Source organism: Oncorhynchus masou, chromosome 6, assembly GCF_036934945.1.
Source record: "Oncorhynchus masou masou isolate Uvic2021 chromosome 6, UVic_Omas_1.1, whole genome shotgun sequence".
Lineage (NCBI taxonomy): Eukaryota > Metazoa > Chordata > Actinopteri > Salmoniformes > Salmonidae > Oncorhynchus > Oncorhynchus masou.
Window position 1 is genome coordinate 65190709 of NC_088217.1, and position 25513 is coordinate 65216221.

General features: G+C 42.5%; 1 protein-coding gene across 3 annotated transcripts in view; it reads left to right on the top strand.

Moving 5' to 3' along the window:
- Positions 1–18791: 18791 nt before the first annotated feature.
- The window catches only part of LOC135542441 (neural cell adhesion molecule 2-like), a 403089-nt gene continuing 396367 nt past the window's right edge, over positions 18792–25513 (top strand). For all 3 annotated transcript variants that reach the window (XM_064969385.1, XM_064969387.1, XM_064969386.1), the window contains exon 1: positions 18792–18953. In XM_064969385.1, the coding sequence (XP_064825457.1) occupies positions 18911–18953 (43 nt within the window). In that variant the 5' untranslated portion in view covers positions 18792–18910. The remainder of the gene's footprint in view (positions 18954–25513) is intronic.

The following is a 25513-nucleotide window of genomic DNA, read 5'->3' on the forward strand; positions in this document are numbered from 1 at the left end:
TGATGAAGATTTTCAAAAGGTTAGTGAATTATTTTTCTTTTAATCCTGCGTTTGTGATTGCATCTTTTGTTCGACAAAATGGCTACATATCGTCTGTGTCTTTGTGGTGGTTTGATATACATATGTGCTATGTTTTCGCCGTAAAACATTTTAGAAATCTGGGTAGATGAACAAGGTGTTTATCTTTCATTTGAGCTATTGGACTTGTTAATGTGTGGAGGTTAAATATTTCTAAGAATATTTTTGCATTCTGTGCGCCACTTTTTGAGTTGAGGGGGTGGGGGCGGGGTGCCTTGGGGAACGTGTAGCATGAACACGTTAAACCAACAAAAAGAGACCTACAAGCAGTTGTTACAAGAAAATAGCTTTAAGTGTTTTGTCCAAATACTCGTAGATTCTACTAATAAAATAAGAACAGTTTGCAGTACTCCCAGGGTCAGCTTGATGAGTGAAACAGGAGAAGGCAAGATGACAGCAATATGTAAGTCATTGAGAGAGGACATCAGTTCTGTGTGTGAATCCATGATAGCAATGACAGATAAATCAGACTCTCGAGGGACAATCAAGGCGGAACGTCATGGTTGTGGAGAGAATTAAAGAATCTCCAGATGAGACCTGGATGGAATCTGACGAGAAAGTGAGGGAAATGATCTCTGAGAAACTGAAGATGGACCACAGGAAGATTGAGGTGGAGCGTGCCCACAGGACATGAAAACCCACCGTCGGCCCTAGGTGATAGGCCCAGGCCCGCATTGGTCAAGTTCCTGAGGTTCAAGGACAAGGTAGCTGTTCTGGAAAGATCCAAGAACTTGAGAGGAACATATATCTTCCTCAACGAGAACTGTCCGTCCCGAAGCTGTGAAGAAGAGGAAATAACTGATCCCAGCCATGAAAGCTACCAGAGTACGTTGTGACATTGCTTACATCTGCTATGACAGGCTCATTGTCCACCCTCCCAGAAGCCTGGAAGGGATGAGAGAGCCAAGCCTATGGGTCCGTAGCCAACACCTCAGCACACACACACCAATTGATTAATGGACTGCTGAAATTCTAGTTTTTTCTCTTGCTTTTTTTGCTCTTCTCAGTATCATGTCTATCTCTGATAAGCTGCCCAGGAAAGGGCTGAAAATAGCCCATATGAATATATGTAGCCTTAGCAATAAGGTTAATTGAAATCAATAACTTGCTAACATGAGATAACATTCATATATTAGCCATTTCTGAGACTCGCTTAGATAATTTATTTGATGACACGACAGTAGCAATAAAGGGATAGAGCAACTATAGAAGAGACAGTAAAATGCTTATGGGGAGGTGTTGCTGTATATATTCAGAGCCATGTCCCTGTAATGCTTAGAGAAGATCTTATGTCAAGTGTTATTGAAGTGCTGTGGTTGCAGGTTCACTATTAATCAACCTACCATGGTGTTTACAAACACCACAGGAACAAGATCATCTACATGTATCGATCACATTTGTACTAATACTGTAGAACTTTTTTCTACAGCTGTATCCGTACTCCATGGATGCAGTGATCACAGTAGCTATATCCAGGAAAGCCAAAGATACAACAGCTGGGCCTAAACTAGTACATAAGAGATCATACAAAAGATTTTGCTGTGACTCTTATGTGGATGATGTTAAAAATATTTGTTGGTCTGCCGTGATTGCTGAGGAGCATCCAGACGCTGTATGGTTGAAAGAGATGGGGATCTGACTAACTTACTGCAAATTGAGAAATTACAGTATGTAACTAAACTCAACAAAAATAAGTAGAAACTGTATTATGAAGCCAAGATCAATGATATAAAGAATGATGGATAAAATGTTGGATTACTGTAAATGAAATTATGGGCAGAAGGACAAATTCAATTCCATCTTTCATCTAATCAGATAGCTAATTCATCACAAAACCATTTGATGTTGCCAATTATTTTAATGATTATTTCATTGGCAAAGTGGGTAAACTTAGGCAGGAAATGCCAACAACAAACAGTGAGCAATTGTATTCAGGCATAAGAAACAAATAATGTAAGAAAAGCATTGTAAGTTTGAATTTTGTGAAGTTGGTGTGGAAGAGGTGGGAAAAGTATTGTTATCGATCAATAATGACAAACCTCCTGGCATTGACAACTTAGATGGAAAGCTACTGAGGATGGTAGCTGACTCTATAGCCATTCCCATCTGCCCTCCCCTGGAGGGAAGCCAAAGTAATTCCGCTATCCAAGAGTGGTAAAGCGACATTTACTGGTTCTAACAGCAGACATATAAGCTTTCTGCCAGCACTTAGCAAACCGTTGGAAAAAAATGTGTTTGACCAAATACAATGCTATTTCTCTGTAAACAAATTAACAACAGACTAAGCATACTTATAGAGAAGGGCACTCAACATGTACTGCATTGACACAAAAGAAATTGATAATTAGAAGATTGTGGGAGCTGTACTGTGAGATTTCAGTGCAGTTTTGATATTATTGACCATAACCTGTTATTAAAAAAACGTGTGTTATGGCTTTTCAACCTCTGCCATATCGTGGATTTAGAGCTATCTATCTATAAGAACTCAAAGGGTTTTCTTAATGGAAGCTTCTCTAATGTCAAACATGTAAAGTGTGGTGTACCACAGGGCAGCTCTCTAGGCTCTCTACTCTTTTTTATTTTTTCCAATGATCTGCACACTTACATTAAATAAAGCATGTATGTCCATGTATGCTGATGATTCAACCATATAAGCATCAGCAACCACAGATAAGGAAGTCACTGGAGCCCTTAACAAAGAGTTGCAGTCTGTTTTGGAATGGGTGGCCAGTAATAAACTGATTCTGAACATCTCTAAAACTAAGAGCATTGTATTTGGTACAAATCATTCCTAAAGTTCTAGACCTCAACTGAATCTGGTAATGAATGGTGTGGCTGTTGAACAAGTTGAGAAGACTAAATTACTTGGCGTTTCCTTGGATTGTATACTGTCATGGTCAAAACATATAGATTAAATTGTTGTAAAGATGGGCAGAGGTATGGCTTTAATAAAGAGATGGTCTGTTTTTTTAACACCAAAAACCAAGTTCTGCAGGCTCTAGTTTTGTCTAATCTTGATTATTTTCCAGTTGTGTGGTCCAGTGCTGCAAGGAAAGTCCTAGTTAAGCTGCAGCTGGCCCAGAGTAGAGCGGCACATTTTGCCTCTTAATTGTAATCAGAGGGCTGATATTAATATTATGCATGCCGGTCTCTCATGGCTAAGATTTGAGGAGAGACTGACTGCATCATTTCTTCAGTTTATAAGAAACATTATTGTGTTGAAAATCCCAAATTGGTTGTATAGTCAACTTACACACAGCTCTAACACACAAACTTATCCCACCAGACATGCCACCAGGGGTTTTTCACAGTAAGAAAGCTTACAGTATTATATACTGTAGGCTTTTCAAGAAAGCGTACAGTATTATATAGAGCCCTTATTGCATAGAACTTCCTTCCATCTCATATTGCTCAAATAAACAGCAAACCTGGTTTAACAAAAACACATAAAGCAACACCTCACGGCACAACGCCTCTCCCCTAGTTGATCTAGATAGTTTGTGTGTCTGCATTGATATGTAGGCTACGTGTGCCTTTATAAAACATTTGCGTAGTTCTGTCCTTGAGCTGTTCTTGTCTATTGATGTTCTGTATTATGTTTCATGTTTTGTGTGGACCCCAGGAAGAATAGCTGCTGCTTTTGCAACAGCTAATGGGGATCCTAACAAAATAACAAATACCAAACTCCAAGACCCACAATCCCATTCCTAAAATAAAACACCAAAAGCTTGAATGACAAAATCTCTGGGTGAAATAATGAGTAGCAGTTAAAACAGCAAAATGCATTTTGAGCAGAGCACTTCCCCATTAAAAGCCTATATTGGCACTTGATGAAATTGGAATTTATAATGGATCCAATTATCACTCCGAGTCATTGTACTCAGCTGGGATATATGATTGTTAGTGACTTTACTTCATTCCCTCACCACTACCCCTGCCCCTACAGCGACGTGATCATCATTTGATATTTTATATCTGTTTATATGATTCTTCAATCACAACATGCACAGATATCTGTGATTGAGGTTGTTCATCTATTCAAAGAACTGTCACATATGGAAGTTTCCGTGCATGTAAAACGGTGTTAAAACAGACACACACTCTTTCTCACACACACATACACACACCTTCCTCCCTGTCATTATAGAACCATCCTCCAGCTTCTCCTCTCCCTACATCCCCATTTGTCTTGTATATCTCCCGAGCCAATAATCATTATAATTAATGTATCCCTCTTTAAGCCTATAATGATATGTTTAAAATGTATGGCTACAAGCAGCATCGCTGTCTGATTCATAATCACCCATCCTGCCCTTTTATCGGGTTTTGGTGTTTCTCATGTCTGCGTCAGTAAATTAATTTTGACCCTGGGAGGCGGTAAACCACAAGAGATCCTGCCCATTGTCTCTCCCACACCACATTTTCTTAAGCAGTAGCCATAAAGAATGCTTTATTGATCCTTCCCTTCGCAGTTTTAATAAGCGCTTTGCATAACAAGTGTTTTAGCGTTAGATAAATCAGGGTTGGGCAGGGAGCAGGGGTATTGTCTATCAGGAAGAGGGTTTGACACAGGAGCACAAACACAGGAGCACACACACACACACACACACACACACACACACACACACACACACACACACACACACACACACACACACACACACACACACAAAGAGAGTCAACCAGTAAGGAGAGAGGCAGGAGAGGAGAAAGACCCTTTTACCGGACGACTCAGTGTGTGAGTATGCTGTCAAAATAACACTGAACGCCTAGTAGAATTGCTGTGAGTGATGTGTCAGAAATGTGTGTGGCCGGTATGTTTTAGTGTAAGTCTGATACACACATGAAAGGCTGATATTGTTGGTAACACAGTAATTAATTATTCCTGAGAATTGTTTTTACAAACTAGTATCTATGAAAGATGTCATGAAACTATCAGCAAACATGCTTTGCCGACCCTCTAGCCTGAGGAATATATGGCCAGTCTGTTGCAAGCTAACACCCCCGGATCAGTTAAGGACAGGGGGAATTCAATCAGGGAGATCCATTGGCCCGCTGCTGAGGCAGGGGAGTGAGATGGATGGCTTTAGAAGGTTACGAAGGGGCCAGGCCCCACGGTACAATATTTCATCCCTGTTTACTTGTGTTTCTTGTTTGGAGCAGAAGCAATGTAGGGAGGGATGTAATCAGGGAAGTATCAAAACTGCCTCCTCCTCTCTCTATCTCTGTTTCTGCATATCTCTCCACATCTCCTCTCTCTCTCGCTGTCTCTCTTTCTCTGCATCCCTCTCGCACAGGAGGCACGAGTCCTACATCAATGATAACAACATATTTTAGAAGTTGGTGGAAATTGTGAGAGGGTGATCAATGACAGTCTTAAATTAAGGTCAAGATTGTTGCAGGAGTGTCACGGGTAGGTGTTGTGACACATACTGTAGTCGTGCGCGGGAATGTGTACACGCACACACACACACACACACACACACACACACACACACACACACACACTAAGGTAGTCAATCATTAAAGTTAGATTCACTGGTATGTTTAACACATTCATCCTTTAGAACATTATGAAGGTGCTGTGAGACAGTTTTGTTCTACACAACAGGGCCACAGATACATTAGGTGCCTATGGTTGTCACAGTCCAAATCTCAGCCTAGTCCAGACATTTCTGTCACCTCACTCTCGCCTTCCCCCTCCTCTCCCTCCCTCCTCTCCCTCCATCCGAGCCCTGCTATCTTTCTTATCCCTAGATCCTGATATGAAGAAAATCCTGTTTAAATTACATCAGAAGGAGTGAAGGGGAAAAGAGGCATTATCGGCCCACGTAGAAGATAAGAATAAAAGGGGAACGTGGAGCAGAATGAAAGGTCACACAGGCTACCCTTCAGACTGGCAGGGGGAAGCTTTGAAGGTCAGGGAGATTGACGGGGTGATCCATTCAGGTGAATGACATCCGCACCCACCGTTTAATTGGGTTCATTCGGTCCCCTCCTGTACTTCCTGTTCACCCACGGCTGCATGGCCTGGCACGACTCCAACACTATCATTAAGTTTGCAGACAACACAACAGTGGTAGGCCTGATCACCGACAACGACGAGACAGCCTACAGGGAGGAGGTCAGAGACCTGGCCGGGTGGTGCCAGAATAACAACCTGTCCCTCAACGTAACCAAGACTAATAGAGATGATTGTGGACTACAGGAAAAGGAGGACAGAACTCTCCCCCATTCTCATCGACGGGGCTGTAGTGGAGCAGGTTGAGAGCTTCAAGTTCCTTACTGTCCACATCAGCAACAAACTAGAATGGTCCAAACACACCAAGGCAGTCGTGAAGAGGGCACGACAAAGCCTATTCCCCCTCAGGAAACTAAAAAGATTTGGCATGGGTGCTGTGATCCTTAAAAGGTTCTACAACTGCAACATCGAGAGCATCACTGCCTGGTACGGCAATTGCTCGGCCTCCGACCGCAAGGCACTACAGAGGGTAGTACGTAGAGCCCAGTACATCACTGGGGCTAAGCTGCCTGCCATCCAGGACCTCTACACTGGGCGGTGTCAGAGGAAGGCCCTAAAAATTGTCAAAGACCTCAGCCACCCCAGTCATAGACTGTTTTCTCTACTACCGCATGTTAAGCGGTACCGGATTGCCAAGTCTAGGACAAAAAGGCTTCTCAACAGTTTTTCCCCCCAAGCCATAAGACTCCTGAACAGGTAATCAAATGGCTACCCGGACTATTTGCATTGTGTTCCCCCCCCCCCCAACCCCTCTTATACGCTGCTGTTGCTCTCTGTTTATCATATATGCATAGTCACTTTATCTATACATTCATGTACATACTACCTCAATTTGTACGACTAACCAGTGCTCCCGCACATTGGCTAACCGGGCTATCTGCATTGTGTCCCGCAAGTCACAAATAAACTTAGATTTGATTTGATTGAATTTCCTTGAAAACAATAGTACTGCACCAGTTTTCTTTTGAAAATGTAAAATCACTCTCATGTATTGTATACTACAATACTTAAAATAGCTAAAGAATGGTACTACTAACAAAGGATGCATGGAACGATACATTTATGACTACCTTTCAGTCCATGAATCTACCTGCTATTATCTTGATCTCACAGTTAGCAAACAAAGTTGCCCTCAATAGAGCTACTCAAAGATAATTTTTATTTTTTACATTTTACTAGGCAAGTCAGTTATGAACAAATTCTTCCGGTTACTAGTCCAACGCTCTAACTACTAGGCTACCTACCGCTCCAATAACCTCAGAGAATAAGGTACTATTTCCATCTAAGTTCAGCGTACACCTCATAGATTGCAGAGTATCAAGTTCTACCAAGAGCTTCATTTCCCAAGCCGGAAAAAGAACTTGAACTAGTGTTTGGAGATTATAGGAGCTTCTTAGAGTCAAACTTTTGAGGGATCCAGCAGAGAGGCCTGCTGCTCTGTGACCCTGGATGGCCACAGACCTCTAAATCCACTAATCTGACAAAGTACTAAAAGATGTCTTATCAACAAAATGTCCACAGATCAGGAGGCACTGACCTCTGACGCCTAACACTAACAGCCCTAATATGAGAGGGCAAATGTAAGCTGCATATGGAAGCCATACACACACACACACACACACACACACACACACAGACTCACACGTGAAAACTCACACGAGTGTGTGTATGACTTTGCACTTGTTATTCTGTGTGTGTGTGTGTGTGTGTGTGTGTGTGTGTGTGTGTGTGTGTGTGTGTGTGTGTGCGTGCGTGCGTGTGTGTGTGTGTCTGTGTATCAATGTGAGTTTTCAAGTCTTGAAAACTCACATTGATACACAGACACACACACACACGGAGACTAACATCTGGAAAGTCATACACACACATACACACATACACACACACATTGTCCATCCATCTGTCCAACTATCTGTCAGTCTCCCAACTATCTCCCCCACACCCCCCCACACACAGTGGCGCAGCGGGCTAAGGTACTGCATCTCAGTGCTAGGGTGTCACTACAGACACCCTGGTTTGAATCCAGGCTGTATCAAAACAGGCTGTAATTGGGAGTTCCATAGGGCAGAACACAATTGGCCCAGCATCGTAGGCGGTCATTGTAAATAAGAATTTGTTCTTAACTGACTTGCCTAGTTAAATAAAAGGTTAAATAAAACATCATAATAATATACCATGCTTTCTCCCTCTCCTCATTTCACAGCATTTCCTCAACCATCAGCCAGCCTTCCTGTCTTTTTTTTAATTGAGGCGGTGGCTCCTTCAATTACAATGGCCTGTAATCCTAGACTGATGTGAGGATGGATTAACGGGATTAGGAGATAATCTGGTTGACCCCTCGACCCTAACCCAGTATGAGGGAGCGAGAAATGGAAAATGGGGTTTACAATGAGAGACCCAACGAAAGCCGACGGGGGCTTTGACCAGAATGTCTCTGCTGAGCCGACTCTATGGCTCTTCGCGCCTCCCTGTGTCACCGGGGATTACTTCCTGTGAGGTTACCGTGGAAACCTAGAATTGGATGAGGAAGGTCGCAGCTCATGTAGTCAACATCTGCCGATTTACAGTACATATACTAGGGCCTGGTACTTTACAGTAACTGTTCAGCATCAGCCTAGCTACAGAGCATCTGCCTAATGGGGACATACAGTGCCTTGCGAAAGTATTCGGCCCCCTTGAACTTTGCGACCTTTTGTCACATTCCAGGCTTCAAACATAAAGATATAAAACTATTTTTTTGTGAAGAATCAACAACAAGTGGGACACAATCATGAAGTGGAACGACATTTATTGGATATTTCAAACTTTTTTAACAAATCAAAAACTGAAAAATTGGGCGTGCAAAATTATTCAGCCCCCTTAAGTTAATACTTTGTAGCGCCACCTTTTGCTGCGATTACAGCTGTAAGTCGCTTGGGGTATGTCTCTATCAGTTTTGCACATCGAGAGACTGACATTTTTTCCCATTCCTCCTTGCAAAACAGCTCGAGCTCACTGAGGTTGGATGGAGAGCATTTGTGAACAGCAGTTTTCAGTTCTTTCCACAGATTCTCGATTGGATTCAGGTCTGGATTTTGACTTGGCCATTCTAACACCTGGATATGTTTATTTTTGAACCATTCCATTGTAGATTTTGCTTTATGTTTTGGATCATTGTCTTGTTGGAAGACAAATCTCCATCCCAGTCTCAGGTCTTTTGCAGACTCCATCAGGTTTTCTTCCAGAATGGTCCTGTATTTGGCTCTATCCATCTTCCCATCAATTTTAACCATCTTCCCTGTCCCTGCTGAAGAAAAGCAGGCCCAAACCATGATGCTGCCACCACCATGTTTGACAGTGGGTATGGTGTGTTCAGGGTGATGAGCTGTGTTGCTTTTATGCCAAACATAACGTTTTGCATTGTTGCCAAAAAGTTCAATTTTGGTTTCATCTGACCAGAGCACCTTCTTCCACATGTTTGGTGTGTCTCCCAGGTGGCTTGTGGCAAACTCTAAACGACACTTTTTATGGATATGTTTAAGAAATGGCTTTCTTCTTGCCACTCTTCCATAAAGGCCAGATTTGTGCAATATACGACTGATTGTTGTTCTATGGACAGAGTCTCCCACCTCAGCTGTAGTTCATCCAGAGTGATCATGGGCCTCTTGGCTGCATCTCTGATCAGTCTTCTCCTTGTATGAGCTGAAAGTTTAGAGGGACGGCCAGGTCTTGGTAGATTTGCAGTGGTCTGATACTCCTTCCATTTCAATATTATCGCTAGCATGGGAAATCTTTTTGTATCCAAATCCGGCTTTAAACTTCTTCACAACAGTATCTCGGACCTGCCTGGTGTGTTCCTTTTCTTTATGATGCTCTCTGCGCTTTTAACGGACCTCTGAGACTATCACAGTGCAGGTGCATTTATACGGAGACTTGATTACACACAGGTGGATTGTATTTGTCATCATTAGTCATTTAGGTCAACATTGGATCATTCAGAGATCCTCACTGAACTTCTGGAGAGAGTTTTCTGCACTGAAAGTAAAGGGGCTGAATACTTTTGCACACCCAATTTTTCAGTTTTTGATTTGTTAAAAAAGTTTGAAATATCCAATAAATGTCGTTCCACTTCATGATTGTGTCCCACTTGTTGTTGATTCTTCACAAAAAAATACAGTTTTATATCTTTATGTTTGAAGCCTGAAATGTGGCAAAAGGTCGCAAAGTTCAAGGGGGCCGAATACTTTCGCAAGGCACTGTATGTGACTGTCCGGGATTTGGTGTTGTTAGCCCGTTGAGCTAAAGTCTAAAAATAAACTCAGGGAACAGTGAGCAGATACTGTATGTCTAATTTTAGATTAGGCAATTGCCATCTTCAAGTTTCTCTTTGATGTATTTCACATAAGCATCTGAACAGGGATAGGGTTGTTTGTTGTCTGTAGTAAAGCACTTATTTCTGACTCTATATCGTTATATCTGTTGAGAAGGGACAACAATATAAGTTGTGCACGGCAAGGTTACGGTAACAGGGTTGAATGCGTGAGTCAATGGTTCAGTGTCTGCGTTGCAAGACCATTCTTGCAACAACTATTTGACAACTATATCATATACCATAAAGGGACAGTGTTAAGGTCCGTAATCGACAAATAATAACAAAACGTCAGCCTTCATATTGTAGCCAATGGATCTGCTACAGACACCGTCTCTTCGAAATCAGCCAATTAGCTCCTTACAATGGTACAAATTGCTGGGGGCTCGAGAATCACACATGCCGTCTCAGACATTAAAGGGAAGGGAAAGAGGCTCGTACTGTATACTATTGAACACAAGACAATTTTCCAAGGCTTAGAGTAACCACAGCAAGGTCAAATTAGTATTAGGTGTGGTTGACTGGGGAACGTTTTCTTAGAGACAACAGTTTACTCAGCCATTCCTGAAAAGAAATGGAAACATCTGGTGTGTGTACGAGAGTGGGAGTGTGAGTGTGTAAGTGTGTGAGTGTGTGCGTGTTTGTGTGTGTGTGTGTTCTTATTTTTGTCTGACAGTTTATGAGTGCGTTTGAGTGTGTGTATCTGATTGTGTGTGTGTGTGTGTGTGTGTGTGTGTGTGTGTGTGTGTGTGTGTGTGTGTGTGTGTGTGTGTGTGTGTGTGTGTGTGTGTGTGTGTGTGTGTGTGTGTGTGTTTGCATGCACAAGTGTCCGTGTCTGTCTGTGTGTGTACTGTATGTGTTTTATTAGTGAGAGCCTCAGGGATTCCTTCAAATCCTGCCCACATTGCTTGACAACTTAGTACTGTGCTGTGGCTCTGTTTTCGGATCCTCACCAAACATTACAGATTGGAAATGTAGCGATGAGATCAACACCTAAATTCTTGCACTGATGTTCAGGCATTCATTAAGAAATAAAAGCAACTTTCATTAAAATAAGAACATATAATCATTAATGAATTGGGCATTGGAGTTTTTCACATGTATAAGGACACAGGCTTTCTCTAAAGTACTTGCCATCTTAATTGGTATGGTACGCACAAACAGCACCTTTCTCTCTGTTATGCAATTATTATCAACCTTTTTAATTGTCTGCAAATAAATATGCTAAAAGTTCACTTTTTATCCCACTTTGAGAAGTTACTGCAACATTAACCCACCGAAATGTTGAACGTTCACATGGAGAAATGCATTGTTTGTGCTACACAGTCTAATATAATATCACATGTGCCACTTTGCAGATGCTTTAAGCCCGAGCAATTTACAGTACAGTGAATTTATATATTTGAAGTGGTTTTATGTAATTCTTGCCGGAATTGAATTGTTAGTGCTACGCACTGGCCAATTGAGCCACACAGGACCCTCATACATAACTGTAAATAGAACATCTCCTTGTGGTTTAAACAGTCAGTCTAACAATCGGCTCAATCTCAGGAAGTAACATGATGAGTGGACACTCCCCAAGACCCCATGTCAGCACAGATAGAGCACAAACATCCCCGGCCCTATCCTTATCCAGCCTCACATATCATGAATGACCTGTCTCCAACCTCTCTCCTCCACTTCCTCTTGTCTTCTCAGTCATCCCAGTAGATCGATGTTGAAGCTGGGGAGGCACGGCTTCCCATGGTTTGCTAATAACATGTCGATGGCCCTCAAACTGAGCTCCACTTGGATGGCGGCCTGGAGGCACACACAGATCCTTATCGTACCTATAGTAGATGGGACCGGGAATCGGGAGTGGATCCGTGGACTCGGCTGCCACCGATCTACGTTTCTTTTTCCATTTGTTTTGTCTTGATTGTACACACCTGGTTCCCATTACGTTATAATTGATTCCCTATTTAACCCTTTAGTTCCCATATGGTTTTGTGCGTGTTTGTTCTTTGTTTAGTGTTCAAGAGCTGGTGTGTTTTCCCTGCATGGAAATTCTGTTGTTTCTTTTCAAACAAAGTACGTCTTCTTACTCAATTCTGTGTGCTGCGCCTGACTCTGTCCTAACCGTTGCACATTGACACATGGCACTGGGCTGCGTGTGTTAACCGAAGAACCTTTGTGTTTAGTCATTCCTGCATGCCAGAGGTTGCATAGGAAACAAGTGTTGGAAGTATAAAAGAAGCATTTTAGCTGAAGTTTGTTTATACGGATCATTCTCATTAACATTCAAATCCATTTTGCAATAGAGACCCGTCTCAGTTGATCCTTTAAAGCTCCCCACTGGGCACACACTGGTTGAATCCATGTTGTTCCCAAGTTATTTCAATTACTTTACATTGAACCAAAGTGAAATAGATGTTGAATTGACGTCTGTGCCCAGTGGGTCACTACTGATGCAAAACATTTCTCAATAAATATTGGTAAATCAAGGAAAATGGAGAACATCACTAAGGTGGAATAGTACATAAGGGCTATGGTGTGGGATCTACTCATCTGTTCAAGCCTTTGCTTAGCGGGAAAGTCAAATATTATTTTACAGATTTTTCACAGTATTGAACAGAATAAAGCCAAGTCAGGAGGGCATACACTGTTGAACTCTGCTTTTGACCTGACAGTTTGACACAGTCACTGTTATTTTGCCAAAGAACACAAGAAGGAAAGACAATTCTGTTGAATCTCAGCTTCCTCCTGATGTATGATGACTCATAACGGTTTAGCTAGATCAGTATGGGTTACTTTTACCCGATGTCATGCAGAACATGCCGAACTGAATATTGGGAGCAATTAAGTGACATTTATCTTGTGTATACAGGCTACGGCGAGGATCTTCCCTTCCTAGGGATTTTCATTTCATTCCTAGGAGGTGGTGTGTTTGAATTAGATGAAGAGGGTAGATGAATTTGGTAAGAATGAGTTACTTTATGACATTACAGTCAACAGAAATCAATTGTGAAGTGAAATTAAATGTATCTAGCTATATTCTGTGTGAGTATGTGACTGTGTTATGAATCTTGGTTTGAGTAAAATCCACTGTTGTCAGAATGTGAATCTTTCATTTTCACACTTAATTTTAAAATGAACACTACAATCAAGTAGTGATGGGAAACCAAGGCTTTCAAAACCCTTTGGGGCTTTCACCAAATTGTCCCGAAAAATGGTTAATTACTTAGAGCTTTTAACACAGCCCACATTAGTGACATCTGCTGATCAGGAAAATATTTCAACATTTATGATGTTTATATAGACTTGTTTCCCATTGTGTTACATATCTATATCTAGCTTTACTATATCCTAATTCTATATTGTATATGTAGGGCAGACAATTGACTACTTCCATTCCACATTATAGCAGTATCTGTCACGCCCTGACCATAGTTTGCTTTGTATGTTTATATGTTTTGTTTGGTCAGGGTGTGATCTGAGTGGGCATTCTATGTTGGATGTCTTGTTTGTCTGTTTCTGTGTTTGGACTGATATGGTTCTCAATCAGAGGCAGGTGCTAGTCGTTGTCTCTGATTGGGAACCATATTTAGGTAGCCTGTTTTGTCATTTTGGGTTGTGGGTTGTGGGTAAATTGTCTATGTTAGTTGCTTGTGTCAGCACAGGTCTCAGTGTAGCTTCACGATTGTTATTCGTTTATTGTTTTGTATAGTTTGTTCAGTGTATTTCGTGTTTTTTCGTCTTTCATTAAAATAATGTATTCTAACCATGCTGCGCTTTGGCCTACCACATACGACAATCGTGACAATATCAGAGTTTGCAATATTGAGTTCCATGAGCATATGTGCCCCCCCCCCCCCCCTTCCTCCAGGCATGCATTATTCTGCACTGTTTGAGTTAAGGGGATGTGTCACAATATCTATCAATTTAACCACTTTTGCAGTAAAATATTTGTATATAACGATCCATTTCATATATGGGAGACCTTAGACATATGTTACAACATGGTTGTGCTTAGTTATACCTTGGGTAGGGGTATCTCAAAAACTAAAGCTCTTTTTGAGGATTAGCCACCAGCCTATTTTTGTGAACCCCAGGAATTGTAGCTGCTGCAAAAGCTAATAGGGATCCAAATGAATAACATTGTTGATTCTAAGAATGCCTTGAAGGCACACACACACTGTGGAGATAAATACCACAGATTTTCTAACATCACGAGGCCCAATATCGCGAGACTTCCTTGAATGCTTGCAAAGCAGACTCGGCAGACTAGACCTTGTGATTAAGTGAAACTTAATTAAGTGAAACATAATTCCTTAAAATGGTTCATTTTCTCAAAATCTAAAGGCACAACCTAGATTCGAGCCAATGTCTTAAGAAGCTGGACATGTTATTACACCAACCTCGTGAAAGTGACAAACTGACACGTTTTCATTTTCGTCAAAAAAAAACAACTTTATATTGAAAGAGCACCTTTGATTTGACGGCTTGCACATGTGCAGTTCGGTGTGAGACGGCCGTTTGACCCAATGACGTGTTTCTACACCTGAGCTCAGCTAGCCAACGTCAGTATGACAATTGCGTACAAGCATGATCAGGGATTTCTATTAGAGAAGTAGATTCAACATAATTTCATACTAAGCCATCTTTGTAAATACTGTTCTTTACTCTTGCAGTTCATGACAGTTTGTACACTGCTCTTTTAATTTAGGCCACACCTGAAAGTTATAAACTCAATGGCACTGCTGAAGTGGGCCACATGACACAGAGAGCAATAGGGAACAGCTGTTGTGATGTGTTACCACAGAGAACCTGGTCTCTGACTCCGGGCGGACATTGTAACAGCAGTCTTCATGCATCACTTGTGCAGTTGACCGGTGCCACTATACTGTATGTCATCATCACCAAATGGTCTTTTGTTATTCACGATTCGCGACAGGGTGTTATACCAGTGTGTCGTACATTTTCTGGCACCACACACACATGCATGCAAATGATTACACACAAGCACAAATATGCACACACGTGTAACACACAGTTTCACCCTACACAAGCCTCCATTTACACACACACACACACACACACACACACACACACACACACACACATACACACAATGTAGCCGACAAATTCCAGTCAATAACCGCTGGCCAGGGGAATAAAGAGATGGAGCTAGTGAACAAGAAGGTGTAGAAAGGAAGGGAGTACCACACATGTGCACACACACACACACACACACGCACACACACACTCTCTGACGTACACACAATGCTATTGATTACAGACTATCACAAAATGGGTTGCCGGGGCAACAACCGAGTTTCTGGGGGGACACTGTTGATGAGCCAGTAAACAGATCCCTTGTGATGATTGTGGCTGTGGAGATCTGGTTACCATACTATCGGCTTCCAGTCTCTCTTGAAAACATCAAGGCACTGCTTCGACTTCTTCCAAGGCAGATCCCCATGAGGGGAAACAACCCAGCGTGTGTGTTTGGTCACCAGAACACATTGTCTGGTTTCCCAAATGGCACCTTTTATTAGAGACCATAGGGCCCTGGTTGAAAGTAGTGCACTAAATAGGGAAAATGGTGCCATTTAGGACACACCCATTGAGCGGCATCTAATTGGAAACAGGAGGGGCATCCCAACGGTAGTGTGGGCTTAAAGAACTAGAAGTCAGGTAAATATAGGAGAGATGTATTTTCCTAAAGCTTGAAGCCCTGGTGGATTATATCTTTGAGGATGTGTCAGGGATATTGAATTTTAGACTTGATTTGGCTTGTTCCCTTCAGCTCCCAGTGGAGCAAAGGGCCTCAACGGTGCATCTCCAGCGAACTCTGTTCTGGGTGGTTTTTTTGACCACATTCGGGGTGTTTTGTAGGGCACATACGTACTGTCTGATTGACATCCCCTCTGTCGTCATCGCATAGACTGAAACAAGGGTGATAATGTCATTGCACAGCTTAACTTATGGATATATTTTATCCAATCATCACTAAGCCATCCGCTTGCATGAAGAGTAGTGATCAGATCTACTTTTTTGCATATGCAGCCTTTGGCTGACACAACATGCTTGTGCCAGTGTGTGCCATCTGAATGACTTTGCTCTGGCAGTGTGTTGTGAACATCGGGTTGTTCTCTTAAGCTACTGGATTGATTAGACATAAACCAGAATGAATTAGGTGTGTTGACTAGTGATGCTGCAAGGGTGTGATGTTGAATGAGCGGTGCTACTGCAGTGTCATAGGCCAGCCATACTGTAGTGAGTGGAGCTGTCTATGGTGCTGAAATGGATGCTCTTCAGTCACACCCATGTCCCTGATAGTGGCACAAGGTGTTAGAGGAGCCCATTTTTATTTAACCACCCCGCCTCACCACCCCCACCACCAAACAGGCCCCAGTTGTCCATATTCTATTACAGTATGATAAAGTACTTCTAAAAGAAAGTGGCACAGGCACAACATAAAGCTAGCATGACAATATTTCTATTCCTGCTCAACTTCTGCTACATTTCCTTGAAAGCATGTTCCAACCCAGGCATTTAGAGAGACAACATAAACATAAAAATGACCTCTTTCCCACGGTACAAAGACAATAAAATGTTTTCACAGTGCGATCCTGGTGCATAAATGTCAATGGAGTTAATGGACGTCACGGCTATTCCTTTGAGACAGGAAGCTGAATGCCTGCGTTTTGTGTCTCTTTTCTACCTTCTATTGTTAGAGGGCAGAGATGTGTTTCATATTCTTCGGGGCTGAATGGCTTTGAACTTTAAGAGCTCAGTGGGCAAAAGGAGCAACACAATTACCAACCTTTTAAAGAGTGATTTAGCCTTAGACACCATGACAGTGGCAGTGGCAGCAGTTAAGTCACATATACCTCTCATTTTTGAAGCAGAAACCTCAGCCACTTGTTCTGAGGAGAATGGCGAAGTGTGTCAAATGCTTTGATATCGTTATTGTCACACATCTCAAATAGCATCTTGATGCCGCCTCAATATGCTGAGGAATCTGCTGACTTACATGATGTCACTTTCACACCTTTCCTCAGCTACATTTGTGTTCATATTACCCTTGGATGTGTCTTGGGTTGTTAGCATGCACTGCCAGATGAAAGAACTACAATAGACTGGTGTAGAATACATAAATGAATTGATCATGACTACCTGTGTGTGTGGGAGAGAGAGAGTGTAGGAGGGGGCATGAGACATGTGGGGTCACTATCCTATGAATTTCAGACTCCAATGTCAATCATAACCACGCACACAGTTAATTCGTCAAATTTAGTGGCAACTGTGAAGATTATGGAAGAGGAATAATGGTCTGGGGCTGTTTTTCATGGTTCGGGCTCGGTCCCTTAGTTCAAAAGAAGGGAAACCTTAACGCTACAGCATACAATGATATTTTAGATTATTCTGTGCTTCCAACTTTGTGGCAACAGTTTGGAGAAGGCCCTTTCCTGTTTCAGCATGACAATGCCCCATGCACAAAATGAGGTCCATACAGAAATGGTTTGTCAAGATTGGTGTGAAAGAACTTGACTGGCCTGTGCAGAGCCCTGACCTCAACCCCATTCAACACCTTTGTGATGAATTGGACGCCGATTGCGAGCCAGGCCTAATCACCCAACAACAGTGACCGACCTCACTAATGCTCTTGTGGCTGAATGTGCCTGCAGCAATGTTCCAACATGTTCCAACATCTAGGAAAGCCTTCTAAAAAGAGTGGAGGCTGTTATAACAGCAAAGGGGGACCAACTCTATATTAATGCTCATGATTTTGGAATGAGATACCGCAAGTGAGTTACTAGGTGTGTGCCAAGAAACAAAATGCAAAAAAAAAAGAAAAAGCTTTTTTTTCAAGCTGAATGTGCATATCATTCGTACAAACATACAGCCAGCCATTCGCTGTTCTCGTGTGTGTGCGCGCGTGCCTGATAGAGAGAGAGAGAGGATAGGGAGAAGAGACCTGCAGTCGGGACAGTGCTCTCCACAACACGTCAAAGAATGAAACAGTTCATGTCACACGGATTTATTCAATAACATGTGACACTGCAAGTTGCACAGTCCATCATCCATCATCCGTTAGTTTGACTTTTTAAAACATAGCTCCCTAACAAATGATTGAACAATAATTGAAACAATATATATTTTTTATAAACCACAGTGAAACAATTATTGGAGTCATCTGGACCTTTAAACGAAAGTTACTTCATTTTTTTTCTCGAGGGGTATAGTGAGTGGTGCTGTATAAATGCGGACAGTTGAGTCAGGCAACGAAGGAGTAAAAAGTAAGCGCGAGCTAGGGAGCGAGCGAGCGCGCGCGTCATAGAGGGAGCGAGAGAACGCCAGCGGACCTCAAGACGGAGGGCGAACGGAGTGTCACGGTCCCTGCTATAATAAGAGCTACTCAAAACCTCCACTAACAGCGAAGGCTGGAAGCAGTCCGTCAGCCAGACCTGCTCAAAATGATTCTCCAACTCCTATGGTTTCTTGTCTGCGGCAGTCAAGGTAGGGAGAAATTGTTTCTTGGCGTTGTGGACTTCGTGGATAAGTTGCTGTATCCGCCCACACTTGTCCATATCCCTATCTGCGGGGACAGTTATATTAGGGAGATGTGGGAGAAGGACCGCAGAGAGCGAGCAAGAGAGAGAGGGGCGGATTGTTTGACCGCTGGTGTTTTGTAGTTTCAGCACGTCTTCCAAAGATTGGAATGCTTGCTTTTTGAGAAGGGGATTATCAAGACCCCTTTGACTTCACTGAACTGTTCTGGTATTTTTATTCAGACATTGAATGTGCCAACCATCAATTGGTAGAGTAGCTATATCTGGTAAAAAAAGAATAATAATATAATATATATATTAATCAATATGAGAGAAAGATTTGTGGATATATGCATGTGGCTGTGGAACGACATCAATAGGATGTGCTTTGTTTCGTTTTTTTTTGTTCAAGGAGAATAACAAATCGCAAAAAGCAGTGGTATGATATGGGTGATTGTCTAGGGATAACAGAAGGCGTCCGTGGCATGCAGTTGCCAATGCGCTGATTATTTGGCCATATTTTGTTAACACACAGCACATCATAACACAACAACCTCCGGGACAGTTATTTAAATTCAAACTGTTTATTCTTTGATTGATAAATAACTAAGCTTTTGTGGAACAATTCAAAGGCATCATTACCCTCAAGTGTTTAGCATTTAAAATGCGTTCATTTATATCCTAAGCTTTCGAATGGGTGAAGGAGACTTGGCGCATAATTTTATTCTTCACAGTGACAAGAGTATCGATGATTGAACAAGAACTGAGTAGGTATAGATTAAAACTGTAGATGGGTTAGTTTTGGGTGAAAATGTCATCCCAGAATTGGGCGCGTGGACATATATGAATGGCGAGAAGGATTGCTCACCCATGAGAGTGATTGCATGTCACTGGCACATCAAGGGACACATATTAAACCCGGTAACAATATCATGCTTGGATTTTTAGTGACCAAAGGTACCTCTGAAGTTAGCATTCAATTGCGGGCAGTCAAGCATTACGTTCGGCCACATTCGTTTTCTTCCTGGAACGGCAGGTGGGGGTAGAGCGCTGCAAATTAATATTCAGTCAAAGGATAGGCAATATATGATTGTAAAATTAGGCTAGTGGCCAATCCGAAAAGAAGGGCATTCGTTTTTTGAGATGCATCTACCACAGGCTATGTTTTTTTCATGTCTCTAATGTCTCCCATTTATGAAATGTATGGTTGTAAAAAAATATATTTTACTTGCAAAAGTGGTTATATTTATAGATATTGTGACACTCCCCCTAAACTCAAAATGTGCAGAATAATGCCTGGCTGGAGGGGGGATTGGCCACAAACTCATGTAACCCAATATTGCAAGCTCTGATATTCTAAAAAATGTGGGATACAAGTAGTCAGTTGTACGCCCTACATACACAAACAAAAAACATCAGGATATAGGAAACATAGACCTGTAAACATAGATACAATAGGCAGAAATATGAACTATGAATATGATGATGGTGAGGTTTACTTTTTGGTTACTGGACAGCTGATTACTGGACAACTTTCTACGTCAAATGTGCTCCCTTTCAGTGCTGCATGGTCCTGCCTGGCAAAAATACATAGACCTACAGTTCCATGTGTTTTGATGTTGTGGCTATTGTAATCAGCTCTAAAGAAAACAAGTGGGCTCAGACATCAATTACATTTTTTGGGGGGTCCAAGGTTCCTTGACAAGGTTATGTATCTTTAGCCTCTACTCGTGCAATTTAGTCAGGGGGCCACCACAGATTATTTTTGGGGCCACCCTGGATTTAGCCTCAATTCCAATATGGTGTCCAAAATCCAATATAGCTACCATGTTTTTGTTTAAATAGTTGTTTTCCTGAGCTCAATATGGCCCACATAATTACACTCAGACACCGTTGCCTGGATAGAAATTGCCCTAGTTTATTTTGTATTGTGTTATTCTGTCTTAATTAAAAATGGTTTCATACGGCTCTTGGTTTAACTAGGACTATGCCTGGCACTGCCATGCCTCGTGTTTGAATAGCTGAAGCCAACTAGCATTTCAATGTGTGTAACCATCGTGTATGGGGAGGATGCAATCACATAGGGTGGCAAGCTCATAAGGCAGGTTTTCACCACATTGAACCAACCCACCGTTCCAATGTCAATGCCACCATGAATCTCCCAGAACTGTCCTCGATAGGCCCACTCCACCATCAGTTCCCCCTCTGGCAGTTAATAAAGACAGACACCATGGAACTGGACTGCCACATACAGTCAGTATGCCGTTCAACAGCCGAAATGCCATCTGGAAAGTGCTGCCCTGCATTGCCCTCATATGCACCTATTTTTGCTACCACCCGCGGCTCGCCAGCCCATGTGACACCTGAACTGGATTTGCATGTGAAGAATGAGCATTGGTCTGAAACTGTTCAGTCATCCCCATAAGGACATAATGCCATCTATGGCAAACTAGAGGTCCCTTTAGGATGGTCAAACTTAAAGAAAAATGCTGTACCTGATTGTGTACGTTGATTGGCGATTGACTGCAATTGTGCATGGTGGTTGGGGATTGACTTTATCATCTTCGACTGTATGTGTGTGGAGCTGGGCTATGTCGCTCATAACCAATGCTTCATAGCCGTAGTCTATGACCTACACCTATCTAATTAACCTGAAGTCACCCTCACAGGTTCTGTCACTCTCCTCATCTCCTGATGGGTCCAGACCGTAATCACAGCCAAATATCCACAGTAAATATCGACCAAATATTCATCCGACCCGACTTCCAAAGGAATATGTAGGATGTGACCTGCAATACTTTTTGCCAGATTCAACATAACTACAACCACTGGTCAAATAGGAGTTGGGAAGATCTAAGGGCAGGTCTGTTTGTGACAGTCCCTTCACAGACTCTCCTTCACAACCAGACAACCAACCATTCCACTACTGGAGAGTCCCCAGCATTGTTCAGGCTGAGATAACATTCCAGCTAGTCAAAAGGTCTTGTTGGCATGCAAGCTGCTTCTGCTGAGTGCCTGTACCCAACTGTTGTAAAAATGGAAACTGATCACCACCCAGCCCTGAATACCCTGCCAGTCATAGAGGAAGGATACAGCACTTGTCGCTGCAGTTTGCCCAGACAGAGCAGTTATCTGTGCAACCTGGTCAGGCCCCATAACTACAGCCACTATGGGCTGCTTTGTATGAGAGGTCGACCGATTAATCGTCATGGCCGATTTCAAGTTTTCATAACAAATCGGTAATCAGACTTTTTGGACGCTGATTATGGCCGATGACATTGCAATCCACGAGGAAACTGCGTGGCAGGCTGACCACCTGTTACGTGAGTCCAGTGTCATAAGGACCTTGTGGCTGCAAGGAGCCAAGTTAAGTTGCTCGCTAGCATTAAACTTAACTTGTAAAAAAAAAACATTCAACCTTCACATATTCACTAGTTAACTACACATGGTTGATGATATTACGAGGTTAACTAGCTTGTCATGTTTTGCATATAATCAATGCGGTGCCTGTTAATTTCTCATCGAATCACTTCAACTTCGCCAAACGGGTGACAAGGCTGCAGGCCCAGACGGCATCCCCAGCAGCGCCCTCAGAGCATGCGCAGACCAGCTGGCTGGTGTGTTTACGGACATATTCAATCAATCCCTATACCAGTCTGCTGTTCCCACATGCTTCAAGAGGGCCACCATTGTTCCTGTTCCCAAGAAAGCTAAGGTAACTGAGCTAAACGACTACCGCCCCGTAGCACTCACTTCCGTCATCATGAAGTGCTTTGAGAGACTAGTCAAGGACCATATCACCTCCACCCTACCTGACACCCTAGACCCACTCCAATTTGCTTACCGCCCAAATAGGTCCACAGACGACGCAATCTCAACCACACTGCACACTGCACTAACCCATCTGGACAAGAGGAATACCTATGTGAGAATGCTGTTCATCGACTACAGCTCAGCATTTAACACCATAGTACCCTCCAAGCTCGTCATCAAGCTCGAGACCCTGGGTCTCGACCCCGCCCTGTGCAACTGGGTACTGGACTTCCTGATGGGCCGCCCCCAGGTGGTGAGGGTAGGCAACAAAATCTTCACCCCGCTGATCCTCAACACTGGGGCCCCACAAGGGTGCATTCTGAGCCCTCTCCTGTACTCCCTGTTCACCCACGACTGCGAGGCCACGCACGCCTCCAACTCAATCATCAAGTTTGCGGACGACACAACAGTGGTAGGCTTGATTACCAACAACGACGAGACGGCCTACAGGGAGGAGGTGAGGGCCCTCGGAGTGTGGTGTCAGGACAATAACCTCACACTCAATGTCAACAAAACTAAGGAGATGATTGTGGACTTCAGGAAACAGCAGAGGGAACACCCCCCTATCCACATCGATGGAACAGTAGTGGAGAGGGTAGTAAGTTTTAAGTTCCTCGGCATACACATCACAGACAAACTGAATTGGTCCACTCACATAGACAGCATCGTGAAGAAGGCGCAGCAGCACCTCTTCAACCTCAGGAGGCTGAAGAAATTCTGCTTGTCACCAAAAGCACTCACAAACTTCTACAGATGCACAATCGAGAGCATCCTGGCGGGCTGTATCACCGCCTGGTATGGCAACTGCTCCGCCCACAACCGTAAGGCTCTCCAGAGGGTAGTGAGGTCTGCACAACGCATCACCGGGGGCAAACTACCTGCCCTCCAGGACACCTCCACCACCCGATGTTACAGGAAGGCCATAAAGATCATCAAGGACAACACCCACCCGAGCCACTGCCTGTTCACCCCGCTATCATCCAGAAGGCGAGGTCAGTACAGGTGTATCAAAGCTGGGACCGAGAGACTGAAAAACAGCTTCTATCTCAAGGCCATCAGACTGTTAAACAGCCACCACTAACATTGAGTGGCTGCTGCCAATACACTGACTCAACTCCAGCCACTTTAATAATGGGAATTGATGGGAAATGATGTAAAATATATCACTAGCCACTTTAAACAATGCTACCTAATATAATGTTTACATACCCTACATTATTCATCTCATATGTATACGTATGTACTGTACTCTATATCATCTACTGCATCCTTATGTAATACATGTATCACTAGCCACTTTAACTGCCACTTTGTTTACATACTCATCTCATATGTATATACTGTACTCGATACCATCTACTGTATCTTGCCTGTGCTGCTCTGCACCATCACTCATTCATATCTTTATGTACATATTAACTTAATATAGGACACACTCATGTCCTTGCATACTTAGTTTCAGTCATGAAAAGAGGGGATATTTTAGAGTTGTACAGTACGTATACGCTACTGGAGTGGCTGACTTGTATTACAGGTTGCTTTCCTGTAACTTGGTTACGCTACTACTGTATGTGCTTGTGTTGTAAAAAAAACAAAAAAAAACATGAACACACATTGAAAAGCTATTTGGCTTCAGCTATTCAAACACGAGGCATGGCAGTGCCTCTCATAGTCAAGGTTATGTCAAGAGTCGTTTGAAACCCTTTTAATAAAGACAGAATAACACAATACAAAATAAACCAGGGCAATTTATATCCAGGCAATGGTGTCTGAGTGTAATTGTTGGCCTTATTTGATTCGGAATAAAAATGTTTTTGTGTCAATTATTCTTCTGTGGTGCCCCCCTGACTAAATTGCATGAGTAGCAGCTAAAGATACATAATCTGTCAAGGAACCCTGGACCCCCCCCCAAAAAAAAGGTTGATGTCTGAGGCCGCTTGTATTCTTTAGAACGGATTTGCAATAGCCACAACATCAGAAGTCATGGAAATTAAAAAAAAAATCTTAGTTGGACATTGTAAAAACACCAAGAAATCAGCTTCAAATTATTTCGAATTTTGGAAATCTGTTCCCAAGTATTCCGACGTATAATTGACACCTGATCGCATACAATTGTAAGCAAGGTTCGAAATTGTTTTAATTCAATATTATCTGTTTGGGTTTATTGTGGTCAATTTGCAGTCTACAAATGATTTGTAATTCTGTTCCGAACCCCGACCACCTGCTCAAGAAAATATCAGCCTGTGGCTGAATCTAGTTGATGATCCCTGCTGTACAGACTTCATTGCCAACAAAGGGTATATAACAAAGTATTGAGAAACTTTTGTTATTGACCAAATACTTATTTTCCACCATAATTTGCAAATAAATTAATTAAAAATCCTACAATGTGATTTTCTGGAATTCTTTTTCTCATTTTGTCCGTCATAGTTTAAGTGTACCTATGGTGAAAATTACAGGCCTCTCTCATCTTTTTAAGTGGGAGGACTTGCACAATTAGTGGCTGACTAAATACTTTTTTGCCCCACTGTATCAGTTGACTTTCTTCTGACTCTGAACTAAATGGTATATCATAGTTGACTTTGTGTGCTTTAAACACATTTTACAGTTGACAAATAAAACTCCCGTTCCCTGGCACCTTTGACATTGACAAAACCTCACATTGTCACAATGTCTCAACAGAGATCCCCCCCCCCTGTTCCCTCTTGTTCTATC